The 12,195-nt window shown below is 44.0% G+C and overlaps 1 protein-coding gene across 2 annotated transcripts in view; it reads right to left on the bottom strand.

Moving 5' to 3' along the window:
- The window catches only part of LOC147433592 (Ypt/Rab-GAP domain of gyp1p superfamily protein), a 70,860-nt gene extending 59,573 nt beyond the window's left edge, over positions 1-11,287 (bottom strand). The window contains exons 1-7 of one of the 2 annotated variants that reach the window (XM_086490270.1): positions 10,650-11,287; positions 10,504-10,573; positions 9,775-10,335; positions 9,492-9,677; positions 9,232-9,345; positions 8,996-9,054; positions 8,824-8,890 (exon numbers count right to left, since the gene is read on the bottom strand). In XM_086490270.1, the coding sequence (XP_086346396.1) occupies positions 8,824-8,890; positions 8,996-9,054; positions 9,232-9,345; positions 9,492-9,677; positions 9,775-10,335; positions 10,504-10,573; positions 10,650-10,696 (1,104 nt within the window). In that variant the 5' untranslated portion in view covers positions 10,697-11,287. The remainder of the gene's footprint in view (positions 1-8,823; positions 8,891-8,995; positions 9,055-9,231; positions 9,346-9,491; positions 9,678-9,774; positions 10,336-10,503; positions 10,574-10,649) is intronic. The other variant, XM_086490269.1, reaches the window with a different exon arrangement.
- Between the last annotated feature and the right edge of the window lie 908 nt (positions 11,288-12,195).

The following is a 12,195-nucleotide window of genomic DNA, read 5'->3' as shown; positions in this document are numbered from 1 at the left end:
TCGAATCTTTTCTGTTTGATGGAAATCAATCAACTGTGGCAAATCACAATGGAAATGCCGACGCTTGGTGCTCATACTATCATATGCTCGTTCGGAAACTATGTCATACCAAGGAAGAGACATGGAATGCGACTTCCTGACATACAAACTTTTCAACTTTTCATGAACAATCCGCATACATTCGTGCGCATCCATGAGAGAAACGTGCTCAACATACAGTATGCCATGCCTAGGAAAAGGGATCACACAACGATGTTGACTAAAATACAGGAAACCTTCACGAATGAAACACTCGAACAATGTGTGCGTATCAACCATGCGAACACACAATACTTCCTGTGAGGGTTCTTTGGACCAAGGCTCAAGAGCCAAGATCGGTTCTTCCTGAATGATCGAATCGTCCTGTGGGGGTTCTTTGGACCTCAGCTCGAAAGCCAAGATCGGATCTTCGTGATTGATCGAATCTACAACGAGGTTAGCTTCGAGGGAGATCGCCAACAGCATCCGGAATCCTGGAAGAGACTCTTCGCCGGCCCACTCTGCTGTGTGGGTCGAGCGGTACTTGAACTTCATAAAGGTCTGCAATGCTTGCTTCTTTGGGCCACGCCGAAAGCGACACAAAGTCTTCTGAATCTCCTTTCTTGCTTCAACTTCGTCTAGAGTCCTGCTTCTTTCGTCTTCAAGAATCTCCATGGCTGAAAATTCTTGAAACCATCTCCAACACAAAACCATGAACATACCCATTAAATGTAAAGTGAAGGAAAACAAATCTTGTCTTCTCTAGAGACTGTGTATGCAATGTAGACGAACATAGAGACGGAGTGACAACCCGTTCATCAAACACTTGCAAACAATGAGGTCGAATCTTTTCTGTTTGATGGAAATCAATCAACTGTGGCAAATCACAATGGAAATGCCGACGCTTGGTGCTCATACTATTATATGCTCGTTCGGAAACTATGTCATACCAAGGAAGAGACATGGAATGCGACTTCCTGACATACAAACTTTTCAGCTTTTCATGAACAATCCGCATACATTCGTGCGCATCCATGAGAGAAACGTGCTCAACATACAGTATGTCATGCCTAGGAAAAGGGATCACATAACGATGTTGACTAAACTACAGGAAACCTTCACGAATAAAACACTCGAAAAATGTGTGCGTATCAATCATGCGAACACACAATACTTCCTGTGAGGGTTCTTTGGACCAAGGCTCAAGAGCCAAGATCGGTTCTTCCTGAATGATCGAATCGTCATGTGGGGGTTCTTTGAACCTCGACTCGAAAGCCAAGATCGGATCTTCGTGATTGATCGAATCTACAACGAGGTTAGCTTCGCTAGGAAAAGCATCAACTAACACATCATCCTTGTGAACAATCACATCATCTTCATGCAACTCATCATGCTTGTGAGAAATCACACCTTGATCATGCAAATCATCAAGCTTGTGAGAAATCACATCTTGATCATGCAAATCATCATGCTTGTCATTGTCATCCTAATCATTGGCATCCAAATCATCATGCTTATCATTGTCATTCAAATCATCATGCTTAGCAATATCATTCAAATCATCATCATGCTTCAAACAATCATGCAAATCCTGTGTATCCTGCTTTGGAGAAGAAGAGACTGAGAGAGTCTCCTTTTTCCAATTCTGTTGCATCTGTGCCTGAGCTTGAGAAAAGAGTCGCAATAACTCTTGCATTTGTGCTTTGTTCTCGCGATAAAATTCTGCTTCTCTTGCTTTGGCTTCCAAGCGTGCTTGCTCGCTCTCACGCGCTATGGCTGCCATTCCTTCTTTGTATTTACGATCTATGGTTGCCCTTCGTTCTTCGTAAGCCTTTCTTTCAGCTTCTCTTTCTTGGTCTAACTGCTCCATAGGAGTTCGTGCAATCTTTGTCGTAGATAGGGAAGGGTCGGAAAAAACTCCTAGTGAGGAAAATTCTTTTTCGCCTCTTTCATGCTCATCACCTCCAAGCGAAGTATCCATTCCGCCTCGAGTGATGACCATTCTGAAGTAGTGGGTTCTTGTGGATTCTTGTGGGTTCTTAAGTTCACGAGGAACTTGGGTTCTTGGGAGTCTTGGGTTCTTAAGTTCACGAGGAACTTGGGTTCTTGAGGTTCTTGATGTCCTTGATTCGTGAGAATCTAGGGTTCTTGAGGTTCTTGAGTTCTTGGGGTCCTTGATTCGTGAGAATCTAGGGTTCTTGGGGTTCTTGAGTTCTTGGGGTTCTTGAGGTTTTCTTTCGCTTGCAAATCGCGTTGGAGAAGGATCTTCTCTTCACCCGAGTTCTACTCTTTTCTGCGGGCGCACCCCTTGGCGGCCTTGCGCTCACACCAAGGTTGCTTTTTCCCACCTCACGTCGATTGGCCGGCCGCTAAGTGCACGGTCCGCTCTCAATGATTGAAAAGAGACACAAGGGGAGGCTGGACAAGCCCTTCTTTCTTGGGATTCCTGTCACTCTTCAACAAAACACGATTAGGAATCGCCACGCCCAAGTAAACTTGGGTTGGTGCGATCACAACAAGCAAAAAAAAAAATTATTGTGGTTCTTTCCTTCAGTAATGCAGAACACTTCCATAGCTATGATACCAATGTTAGGTGCAGCGGAATGAATGTTGTATTTTCTCAAGATTAGTGATCTTTATTGCTCAAGGTTCCTTTTAGTTCTTTAGGGAAAGAGAGAGTTTTCCGTCTTGTAGAATGCTGTGGTCACGAACAAAGTGAGTGGATTGTGCGTGCAAGTGAATGAGACTGAGAGAAGGAGAGAGAAGAGATACGACAGCTGAGAGGTTGTAAAACCCTCCTCTGAAGGCCCCACACTCGTCGGCGAGAGTGGTCTATTCTTTGATTGCACATAGGTGTACAATGCGTATGCAATGGACTATGCAACTTGGTCTATGCGTATGACGATGACGACGACGACGATGGCTGAAATCTGAGATCTTCTAATCGCTGAATTGGGGACTGTTTCGGTGGCTGAAAATGACTTTCTGGCTGCGTTTTCTTGGCTGAAAAATGAGGTTTCCTAGGGCTGAAAATTGATGGTCTTTACGGGCTGAATCTACTACACTTTAGGTGAATAATTCCGGTCTTAATTTGTTGCTGAAATCCAAAAACGCCAAGGGCTGAAATTGGTCCTTCTGTCGTCGGGGTTCTGCAAATGCAAAAACGCTAGGCTGATCTGCTGTGTCGTGATGACGCCGGGGCTGATCTGCTATGCACAAATCGCCAAGGCTGATCTGATGCAAAAACGCTAGGTCTTCTGTGGAGAAAACGCCAGAGTAGTCGCGGGGGTTGGTCTTGCTGAGAAGTTGCCTGTTGAGCAAGGTGCTCCTGCTGCCTCTTCTGCCAGAAAGTGCTAACTTGGGTTTGCTTATATATTAACTTAGCAAAATTGCCCTACCTACTTTTGTTGGAAAGTCACTTAAAAATAATAAGTGAAAATCCCAATAAATAGGAAAATAGGCTAAATGCACTGGAAAATTCCCCTAACTGATGCGAATGGATTCTGATGGGAATTCCGATGATCATGTTGTGTGCAACCGGAGGATATGCATTTATGCTAAGTGACTGGGCATGAATGGTCTACGAACAGACTCACAAAAGTGCCAGATCACTGCTAATCTAGACTTGACTGAACTGACTGAACCCTGCTGTGGTGTAGCTTGTCCACGAACACATAGGGTTGGGATGTCCCGTGACATCCTCTCCTTTTCAAAGTGAGGTACTCGTACCGGACTGTATGGCGTCAAGGGAGATCGCAAATAGCATCCGGAATCCTGGAAGAGACTCTTCGCCGGCCCACTCTGCTGTGTGGGTCGAGCGGTACTTGAACTTCATAAAGGTCTGCAATGCTTGCTTCTTTGGGCCACGCCGAAAGCGACACAAAGTCTTCTGAATCTGCTTTCTTGCTTCAACTTCGTCTAGAGTCTTGCTTCTTTCGTCTTCAAGAATCTCCATGGCTGAAAATTCTTGAAACCATCTCCAACACAAAACCATGAACATACCCATTAAATGTAAAGTGAAGGAAAACAAATCTTGTCTTCTCTAGAGACTGTGTATGCAATGTAGACGAACATAGAGACGGAGTGACAACCCGTTCATCAAACACTTGCAAACAATGAGGTCGAATCTTTTCTATTTGATGGAAATCAATCAACTATGGCAAATCACAATGGAAATGCCGACGCTTGGTGCTCATACTATTATATGCTCGTTCGGAAACTATGTCATACCAAGGAAGAGACATGGAATGTGACTTCCTGACATACAAACTTTTCAACTTTTCATGAACAATCCGCATACATTCGTGCGCATGCATGAGAGAAACGTGCTCAACATACAATATGTCATGCCTAGGAAAAGGGATCACATAACGATGTTGACTAAACTACAGGAAAACTTCACGAATAAAACACTCGAACAATGTGTGCGTATCAATCATGCGAACACACAATACTTCCTGTGAGGGTTCTTTGGACCAAGGCTCAAGAGCCAAGATCGGTTTTTCCTGAATGATCGAATCGTCCTGTGGGGGTTCTTTGAACCTCGACTCGAAAGCTAAGATCGGATCTTCGTGATTGATCGAATCTACAACGAGGTTAGCTTCGCTAGGAAAAGCATCAACTAACACATCATCCTTGTGAACAATCACATCATCTTCATGCAACTCATCATGCTTGTGAGAAATCACACCTTGATCATGCAAATCATTATGCTTGTGAGAAATCATATCTTGATCATGCAAATCATCATGCTTATCACTGTCATTCAAATCATCATGCTTAGCAATATCATTCAAATCATCATCATGCTTCAAACAATTATGCAAATCCTGTGTATCCTGCTTTGGAGAAGAAGAGACTGAGAGAGTCTCCTTTTTCCGATTCTGTTGCATCTGTGCCTGAGCTTGAGAAAAGGGTCGCAATAACTCTTGCATTTGTGCTTTGTTCTCGCGATAAAATTCTGCTTCTCCTGCTTTGGCTTCCAAGCGTGCTTGCTCGCTCTCACGCGCTATGGCTGCCATTCCTTCTTTGTATTTACGATCTATGGCTTCCCTTCGTTCTTCGTAAGCCTTTCTTTCAGCTTCTCTTTCTTGGTCTAACTGCTCCATAGGAGTTCGTGCAATCTTTGTCGTAGATAGGGAAGGGTCGGAAAAAACTCCTAGTGAGGAAAATTCTTTTTCGCCTCTTTCATGCTCATCACCTCCAAGCGAAGTATCCATTCCGCCTCGAGTGATGACCATTCTGAAGTAGTGGGTTCTTGTGGATTCTTGTGGGTTCTTAAGTTCACGAGGAACTTGGATTCTTGGGGGTCTTGGGTTCTTAAGTTCACTAGAAAATCTTGGATTCTTGGGGGTCTTGGGTTCTTAAGTTCTTGGGGGTGTTGGGTTCTTGAGGTTCTTGATGTCCTTGATTCGTGAAAATCTAGGGTTCTTGAGGTTCTTGAGTTCTTGGGGTCCTTGATTCGTGAGAATCTAGGGTTCTTGGGGTTCTTGAGTTCTTTGGGTTCTTGAGGTTTTCTTTCGCTTGCAAATCGCGTTGGAGAAGGATCTTCTCTTCACCCGAGTTCTACTCTTTTCTGCGGGCACACCCCTTGGCGGCCTTGCGCTCACACCAAGGTTGCTTTTTCCCACCTCACGTCGATTGGCCGGCCGCTAAGTGCACGGTCCGCTCTCAATGAGTGAAAAGAGACACAAGGGGAGGCTGGACAAGCCCTTCTTTCTTGGGATTCCTATCACTCTTCAACAAAACACGATTAGGAATCGCCACGCCCAAGTAAACTTGGGTTGGTGCGATCACAAGAAGCAAAAAAAAAATTATTGTGGTTCTTTCCTTCAGTAATGCAGAACACTTCCAAAGCTCTGATACCAATGTTAGGTGCAGCGGAATGAATGTTGTATTTTCTCAAGATTAGTGATCTTTATTGCTCAAGGTTCCTTTTAGTTTATTAGGGAAAGAGAGAGCTTTCCGTCTTGTAGAGTGTTGTGGTCACGAACAAAGTGAGTGGATTGTGCGTGCAAGTGAATGAGACTGAGAGAAGGAGAGAGAAGAGATACGACACCCGAGAGGTTGTAAAACCCTCCTCCAAAGGCCCCACTCTCGTCAGCGAGAGTGGTCTATTCTTTGATTGCACAAAGGTGTACAATGCTTTTGCAATGGACTATGCAACTTGGTCTATGCCGATGATGACAACGGTGACAACGACGACGATGACAATGACGACAACGACGACGATGACGATGGCTGAAATCTGAGATCTCCTAATCGCTGAATAATGCCGGTTTCGGTGGCTGAAAATGATTGTTTGGCTGCGTTTTCTTGGCTGAAAAATGAGGTTTCTTAGGGCTGAAAACTGATGGTCTTTATGGGCTGAATCTGCTACACTCTAGGTGAATAATGCCGGTCTTAATTTGCTGCTGAAATCCAAAAACGCCAGGGGCTGAAATTGGTCCTTCTGTCGTCGGGGTTCTGCAAATGCAAAAATGCTAGGCTGATCTGCTGTGTCGTGATGACGCCGGGGCTGATCTGCTGTGCACAAATCGCCAAGGCTGATCTGATGCAAAAACGCTAGGTCTTCTGTGGAGAAAACGCCAGAGTAGTCGCGGGGGTTGGTCTTGCTGAGAAGTTGCCTGTTGAGCAAGGTGCTCCTGCTGCCTCTTCTGCCAGAAAGTGCTAACTTGGGTTTGCTTATATATTAACTTAGCAAAATTGCCCTACCTACTTTTGTTGGAAAGTCACTTAAAAATAATAAGTGAAAATCCCAATAAATAGGAAAATAGGCTAAATGCACTGGAAAATTCCCCTAACTGATGCGAATGGATTCTGATGGGAATTCCGATGATCATGCTGTGTGCAACCGGAGGATATGCATCTATGCTAAGTGACTGGGCATGCACGGTCTACGAATAGACTCACAAAAGTGCCAGATCACTGCTAATCTAGACTTGACTGAACTGACTGAACCCTGTTGTGGTGTAGCTTGTCCACGGACACATAGGGTTGGGATGTGTCACGTGACAAAAACACTGAAAGATATCAATGAGATCATGGGGAAAATCCCAAAACAAACCACAAGATACATCAACAGATAAAGATACTCTAATCAGAAGTGACAATGAAGCTATCTGGCCATGATAAGCCTACACAAATCTGCCCAAAAGCTCAGAAAAGTCAATGGAGTGTGAAATCCCAAGGCTATGCATCCAAAATCATCCACATCCACTCTTAACATTTCCTCATGTCCTACCCCAAAAAAGATGCAGATCTACAGTACAGCCATATGTAAGAGAGGCAAGAGGGACCCACTCCTCGTCCACCACAAAAAAGGGAAGGTGCTTGTCTCTCTCACCAATCCAACTTTCCCAAAGCCTAGGTAAATTAACTCTAAACAACTCTCCAAACTGTCGACATCCATAAAGAAGTCTGCCTCAATCATCATCTGCTCCTGTATGGTATCATAAACAACATCCCTCGTCCAAAAGGAATCCTCATGTAAAACCTAAACTCTCAATCTGATGATCATGGGTGCTCTCTCTAGACCAAGGAAATCTCGCGTTCTCCTAACAACTGTAAGAAGAACGTGTCAACACAAAGTGGCCCACTCCTCAAAGATACATTTGGAAATCTCCATGGATGTGTCGCACAATCTGTAGCATGCTCCACTGTCATTTGCGTCAGACAGGCAGTTATGGTTGGGTTTCGGTTCATACTTGGGTGGACACTAGACTGGTGGACAAGAGGCGCATCAGTGGTGTAGTGGACCAGAGGCTCTCTCCATCACCACAGGCCGGATATATGCAGCAGTTGTCGTCAGAGATATTTGTTGGCTGTCATTTGTCTGTATATAGGCTCAGTCTGGCGTAAGTTTGGTACGAGTCTTTGGTCTTGAATGTACCCTCTTGCACAGCACTCTCCTTGCACAATCTAAGCCTCGACACCACCATTGTACCCTGTCAGCACTTGGTCTGGATTTAGTAGCTGATACCTTGAGGGTAGTCGATGCTAACATTGGACTCGGAGTTTATCTGTCTTATGTTTTGAGTACGTTTCTGTCTATGAGCCATTTCAGTTCTCTGTTCCATTTCAGTTGTCAAGTGCCTACATGGAGTGAGGTTTCTTGCATATTGCACTGAGGAGCACCCACAGTAGAGAGCACGACACTGTTTTCCTGCTACAGAAAGAGCCTTGCATACACCTTTGCAAAATTCCCAGCAAAATGCAACCAGGTACAGGATAAAGGCTTTGCAACATACGGTTGACTCCTCACTTTCATAATAATCGTATTCGTTCATAATCATAGTACACGAAATAACCGCACATTATACCTGTGTTTGCTTCTTTTTATAGCACCTGAATCCCTTTAATAGAAGCAAACAAAAGTTCCAACTCCTATGTTTAAGACCTACCAGTCGCAATCTCTGGTTAACAATGACAAAATTGATGGCCCTAAAGAAAACATGAAAACCCACAAGCGTCAAGCTTGTAAACCTTCCCATCGCCTATGGTCCATGAACCATTCCATCAAATTTACGTGAAAACATAAGACATTACCAACTTCCATGAACTCATCAAACTGTAAAAACATACTGACTCAATATGCAACAAATCCTCAGTCAACAGCAACACATAAACTCACCCATGAACTGATCAAACCATAAGATATTAAAATTGAATGAACAACAATTTCTCAGTCAACAGCAACACAGGAGCAAAATTCACAGTCAAATACATCCAAAGTCAATCATCCCAAACATTCAAGATATAAATAGATAATACACTACCTACTAAAACAAACAATCATGCGCATACCTGAGACTCCAACATCGTCTCAGAATAGTAACCCTCGAAATAGTCATCAATGAAACCAGTCAAAGTCCTGTAAATGAGCTGCCAAAAATCTTAACACAGTTTGTGAATCAAATTACCGTAAGAGGAGAAACTGATGAAAAAAAAGAATCAAGATCAGAAAGGCTAACAATACCAGAATGCATTCTCCTCAGGCATCATTAATAAAAGAAGAGCTGCAAAAAAGTTCATTGCCTGCAAATGGAGACATCTTGAGAATTCAGTGTTCGCTAAGCATTCTATTCAACATCACATTCCACCCAATTTGTAGCTCTTCTGGAAATACAACTAATGATAAATCACCATTATTTTATCTTTCTTTGAGAATTAGACAACCTAATCACAAAAAGTGTCAATCAAGGGGAGCCATACCTGACAGTACCCAACATCTGGGTTGTGGCGAGCATATGCTGTTAGCAAGTGGCGAAGAGCATTTCTTCCATCCTCATCTAAAGCAGGATGACCAGGAAAGGTTCTTGGTAGGTCCTGAGTAGAACAAGGCTACATAAAGCTCCTCGATCTATGGGTGAGGATACAAAGAGAATATATACATTTACATACAGGCATATACACACACAAATGAACTGAATTTTGCACACATAAATACTTGATAACTGATTCAATTCAGAAACCTTTTCTATTTGACTGGTCCACTTCTCCAATATGCCAACATCTGACAAACTATAGTTGTTTGAAGTACCCTTATATAGGCCACCTACACCATCACTATCTCCGCCGCCATCTGCCAAGAGTGTAAGAAGGGCTTGGTAGTGGCCAGACACTCTACGAGCTTTTGTACCAACAAACACTTGCCAAACCTGCTTGGTGGCCCAGATTGAGGACAGTAAGTAGAACGTTTTTAAGACTAGGCAACAGAAGTGCAGGTGAATGAGGACAGAGTTGAACTTTGAGTACCTCACCCCTCAGTGCCATTGGCACTCCCCCTTGAACAAGAGCATCTAATTCTTCCTTCCACGGACAAGGCTCCTCTTCATCGTCCTCCCTAACTTGATGTGCAACAGGAACAGTTGATCCACCACGAACATCTTGCATTGGCAAGACATTCTGAATCCCATCATTTGCCACCGTATCCGATCGTTCCACATCATAAAATTCTTCAGATTCGTCCTCAGACACAACGACAGAACTTTTTGTTGGGCTGCTCCCACTCTGAGCAGCTGTCGACTCTGATGGCCCCACAGGAGGGGATGAACTTGTTTTCGTCGAATGCATTTTTTTAATCTTCTTGTAACGAGAACAGAGAGCTTGTTCAATAGGCCACAAATTGGGGCGTATTTGCCCCCACATTTCCAGTTTGCTCTCCCCATCATCTCCACCATTACTTCTCCCCGCTTCAGGTGTTACCTCATCCTGCTGATTTGTTCCTCCTCCCACACTAGCTCTTTTCAGTGATACTTCCTGACCATGAGCTTCAAGGAAGTGTTCCCATCTAGCCGACCTCTCTGCCTCCTCTTCCTGCACAAGTAAAGAAAGCACCATTAAAGTATACCACCCACTACATCCTAATTAGAGATCCGCATGAGAATGTGCACGTATATTATGATTTGTCATGTTATAACATTAAGAAAAGAGCACAAACAAACCAGGTAACTGATGGACTGTCACAAGGTACATAAGCCATACCGTGTAGATAGCTGCATATTGCTTGTATTTTTGGAAATGCTGAGGGCGGACAATAAACCCATAGATATCTCTGCCATTGATCTCATTCGTTAAATTAAGCAACTTTAAAAACCTTGAAGGGGGGAGAAAGGAAGAAACGGTACTACCTGCAAAGCTCCACATTGGGGACAGGCTTTGAAGAACGCTTAGCCATCCTGTGTTCATCTAAATCATAATGAGCATTCAGTGTGGATCACGACTGACGTGCAAAACCCCCTGCATTATCCATTCCGAGGACAGAGGTTGAATCTCCAGACCTGCAATGGGGAGGAACACCAAATCCAAACGTTTGCTTGTAAGTTCAGAGCAAACCCTATAGCCAGGTTCCAACCATCATACGTCCTGCTTTTCAAGGGTCATCCTTAAAGATCTAATGGTGTTGGTAAGGCACCAACTGACTTCTAAACCCAGAATTCAAAGCTCGGAACCATCTGTTTTCTGGGTCCAAGAGATAGATCGCCCTTGTTTCAATGTGCTCGAAGGACACGCGCATGCACGCAAAGCTCACTGGACAAATCCAAACAATGCTGCAATCAGAGCTGGGACGCTGGCATTTAACATTTATTTTGCAAGATCCAAGAGCGTCGTTTGGCGAAGCGTAGACAATGCGAATATGCTGCCGCGGAAGGAAGAGAGATCAACTGAAGCAGTTGCCTCACTTTGCATGTGTGTGTGTGTACGGGTGCTGCGACTCGCGAGTGTGTGCGTCGCACGATCAGGTTGCACTTTGAAACAAGTCTCATGAGTCATAATAGGCTAGAGATCTGCCATCACAGCATTCAATTCAAAATGTCCGTCCGGCGTTTGTTCTAAGGGTGGGTTCAGACTAGGAGGCGGAAGAAAAAAGCAAAGGGGCGTTCTTCCTCCATGGAAAAATTTAATTGGTTGAAGTTGAGGCACTCTTCCGCTGGGCCCTCCATTTTTCTTCCGACCCCCCCCCTCGGAAGAATTGATGGTCTCTCTCAGCCCCCTTCACTTTTTCACTTTTCCTCCTCCACACTATTCACACTAAGCGGCAGCACATTTAGGAAAGCAAATTTCTTCTGCCGGTTCAATATGAACCCAGCCTAACTTCCCGGAATCCAACAGGCAAACTAGAGCGAGTCCTCACGACCTCGGGGGCTCCATTTTTCAAAAACTCTTCCATGACTGAAGCAACCCCCAAGCTGATCGAAATCGAAAGGCACAGTAGAGAGATTGAAGAGAGAGAGAGAGAGAGGTTTCTAAGTATAGAGAGAGAGGAGTGTTCACATAAAACCGGACTTTAATGTATTTTTATAGGGCAAAATTTGAAAATTCACGGTTACTTTTGAGGGTCGTCTTGAAGAAAACCGGCTAAATTTGGCAAAAGGAACATCCTCCTACTACATTGTTTTCACATGCCCTCTTTCTTCCACTAGGGGGCAATTTGGACTTGTGGATAGGGCGTGCAATATGCGATGGCACCCCCATGCTTGAGCATCAACAACAAACTAAATAGAGACAACTATGCTCATTGAAAATTGAAAAAGGTTGTAACGGAATATGGCTATAACATTGACTATAGTGGAATTAAAGTAACATTAATGAGCATTTCCTTAAGAGAATCCTTAAAGAGCATAAGGAAAGTACTTGATTAAAGGTAGCAAAATGAACGGGAGCCGGTCCCCCCTC

This window comes from Adiantum capillus-veneris, chromosome 19 (assembly GCF_014529385.1).
Source record: "Adiantum capillus-veneris isolate H3 chromosome 19, ASM1452938v2, whole genome shotgun sequence".
Lineage (NCBI taxonomy): Eukaryota > Viridiplantae > Streptophyta > Polypodiopsida > Polypodiales > Pteridaceae > Adiantum > Adiantum capillus-veneris.
This window is presented reverse-complemented; position numbering and strand designations above follow the sequence as displayed.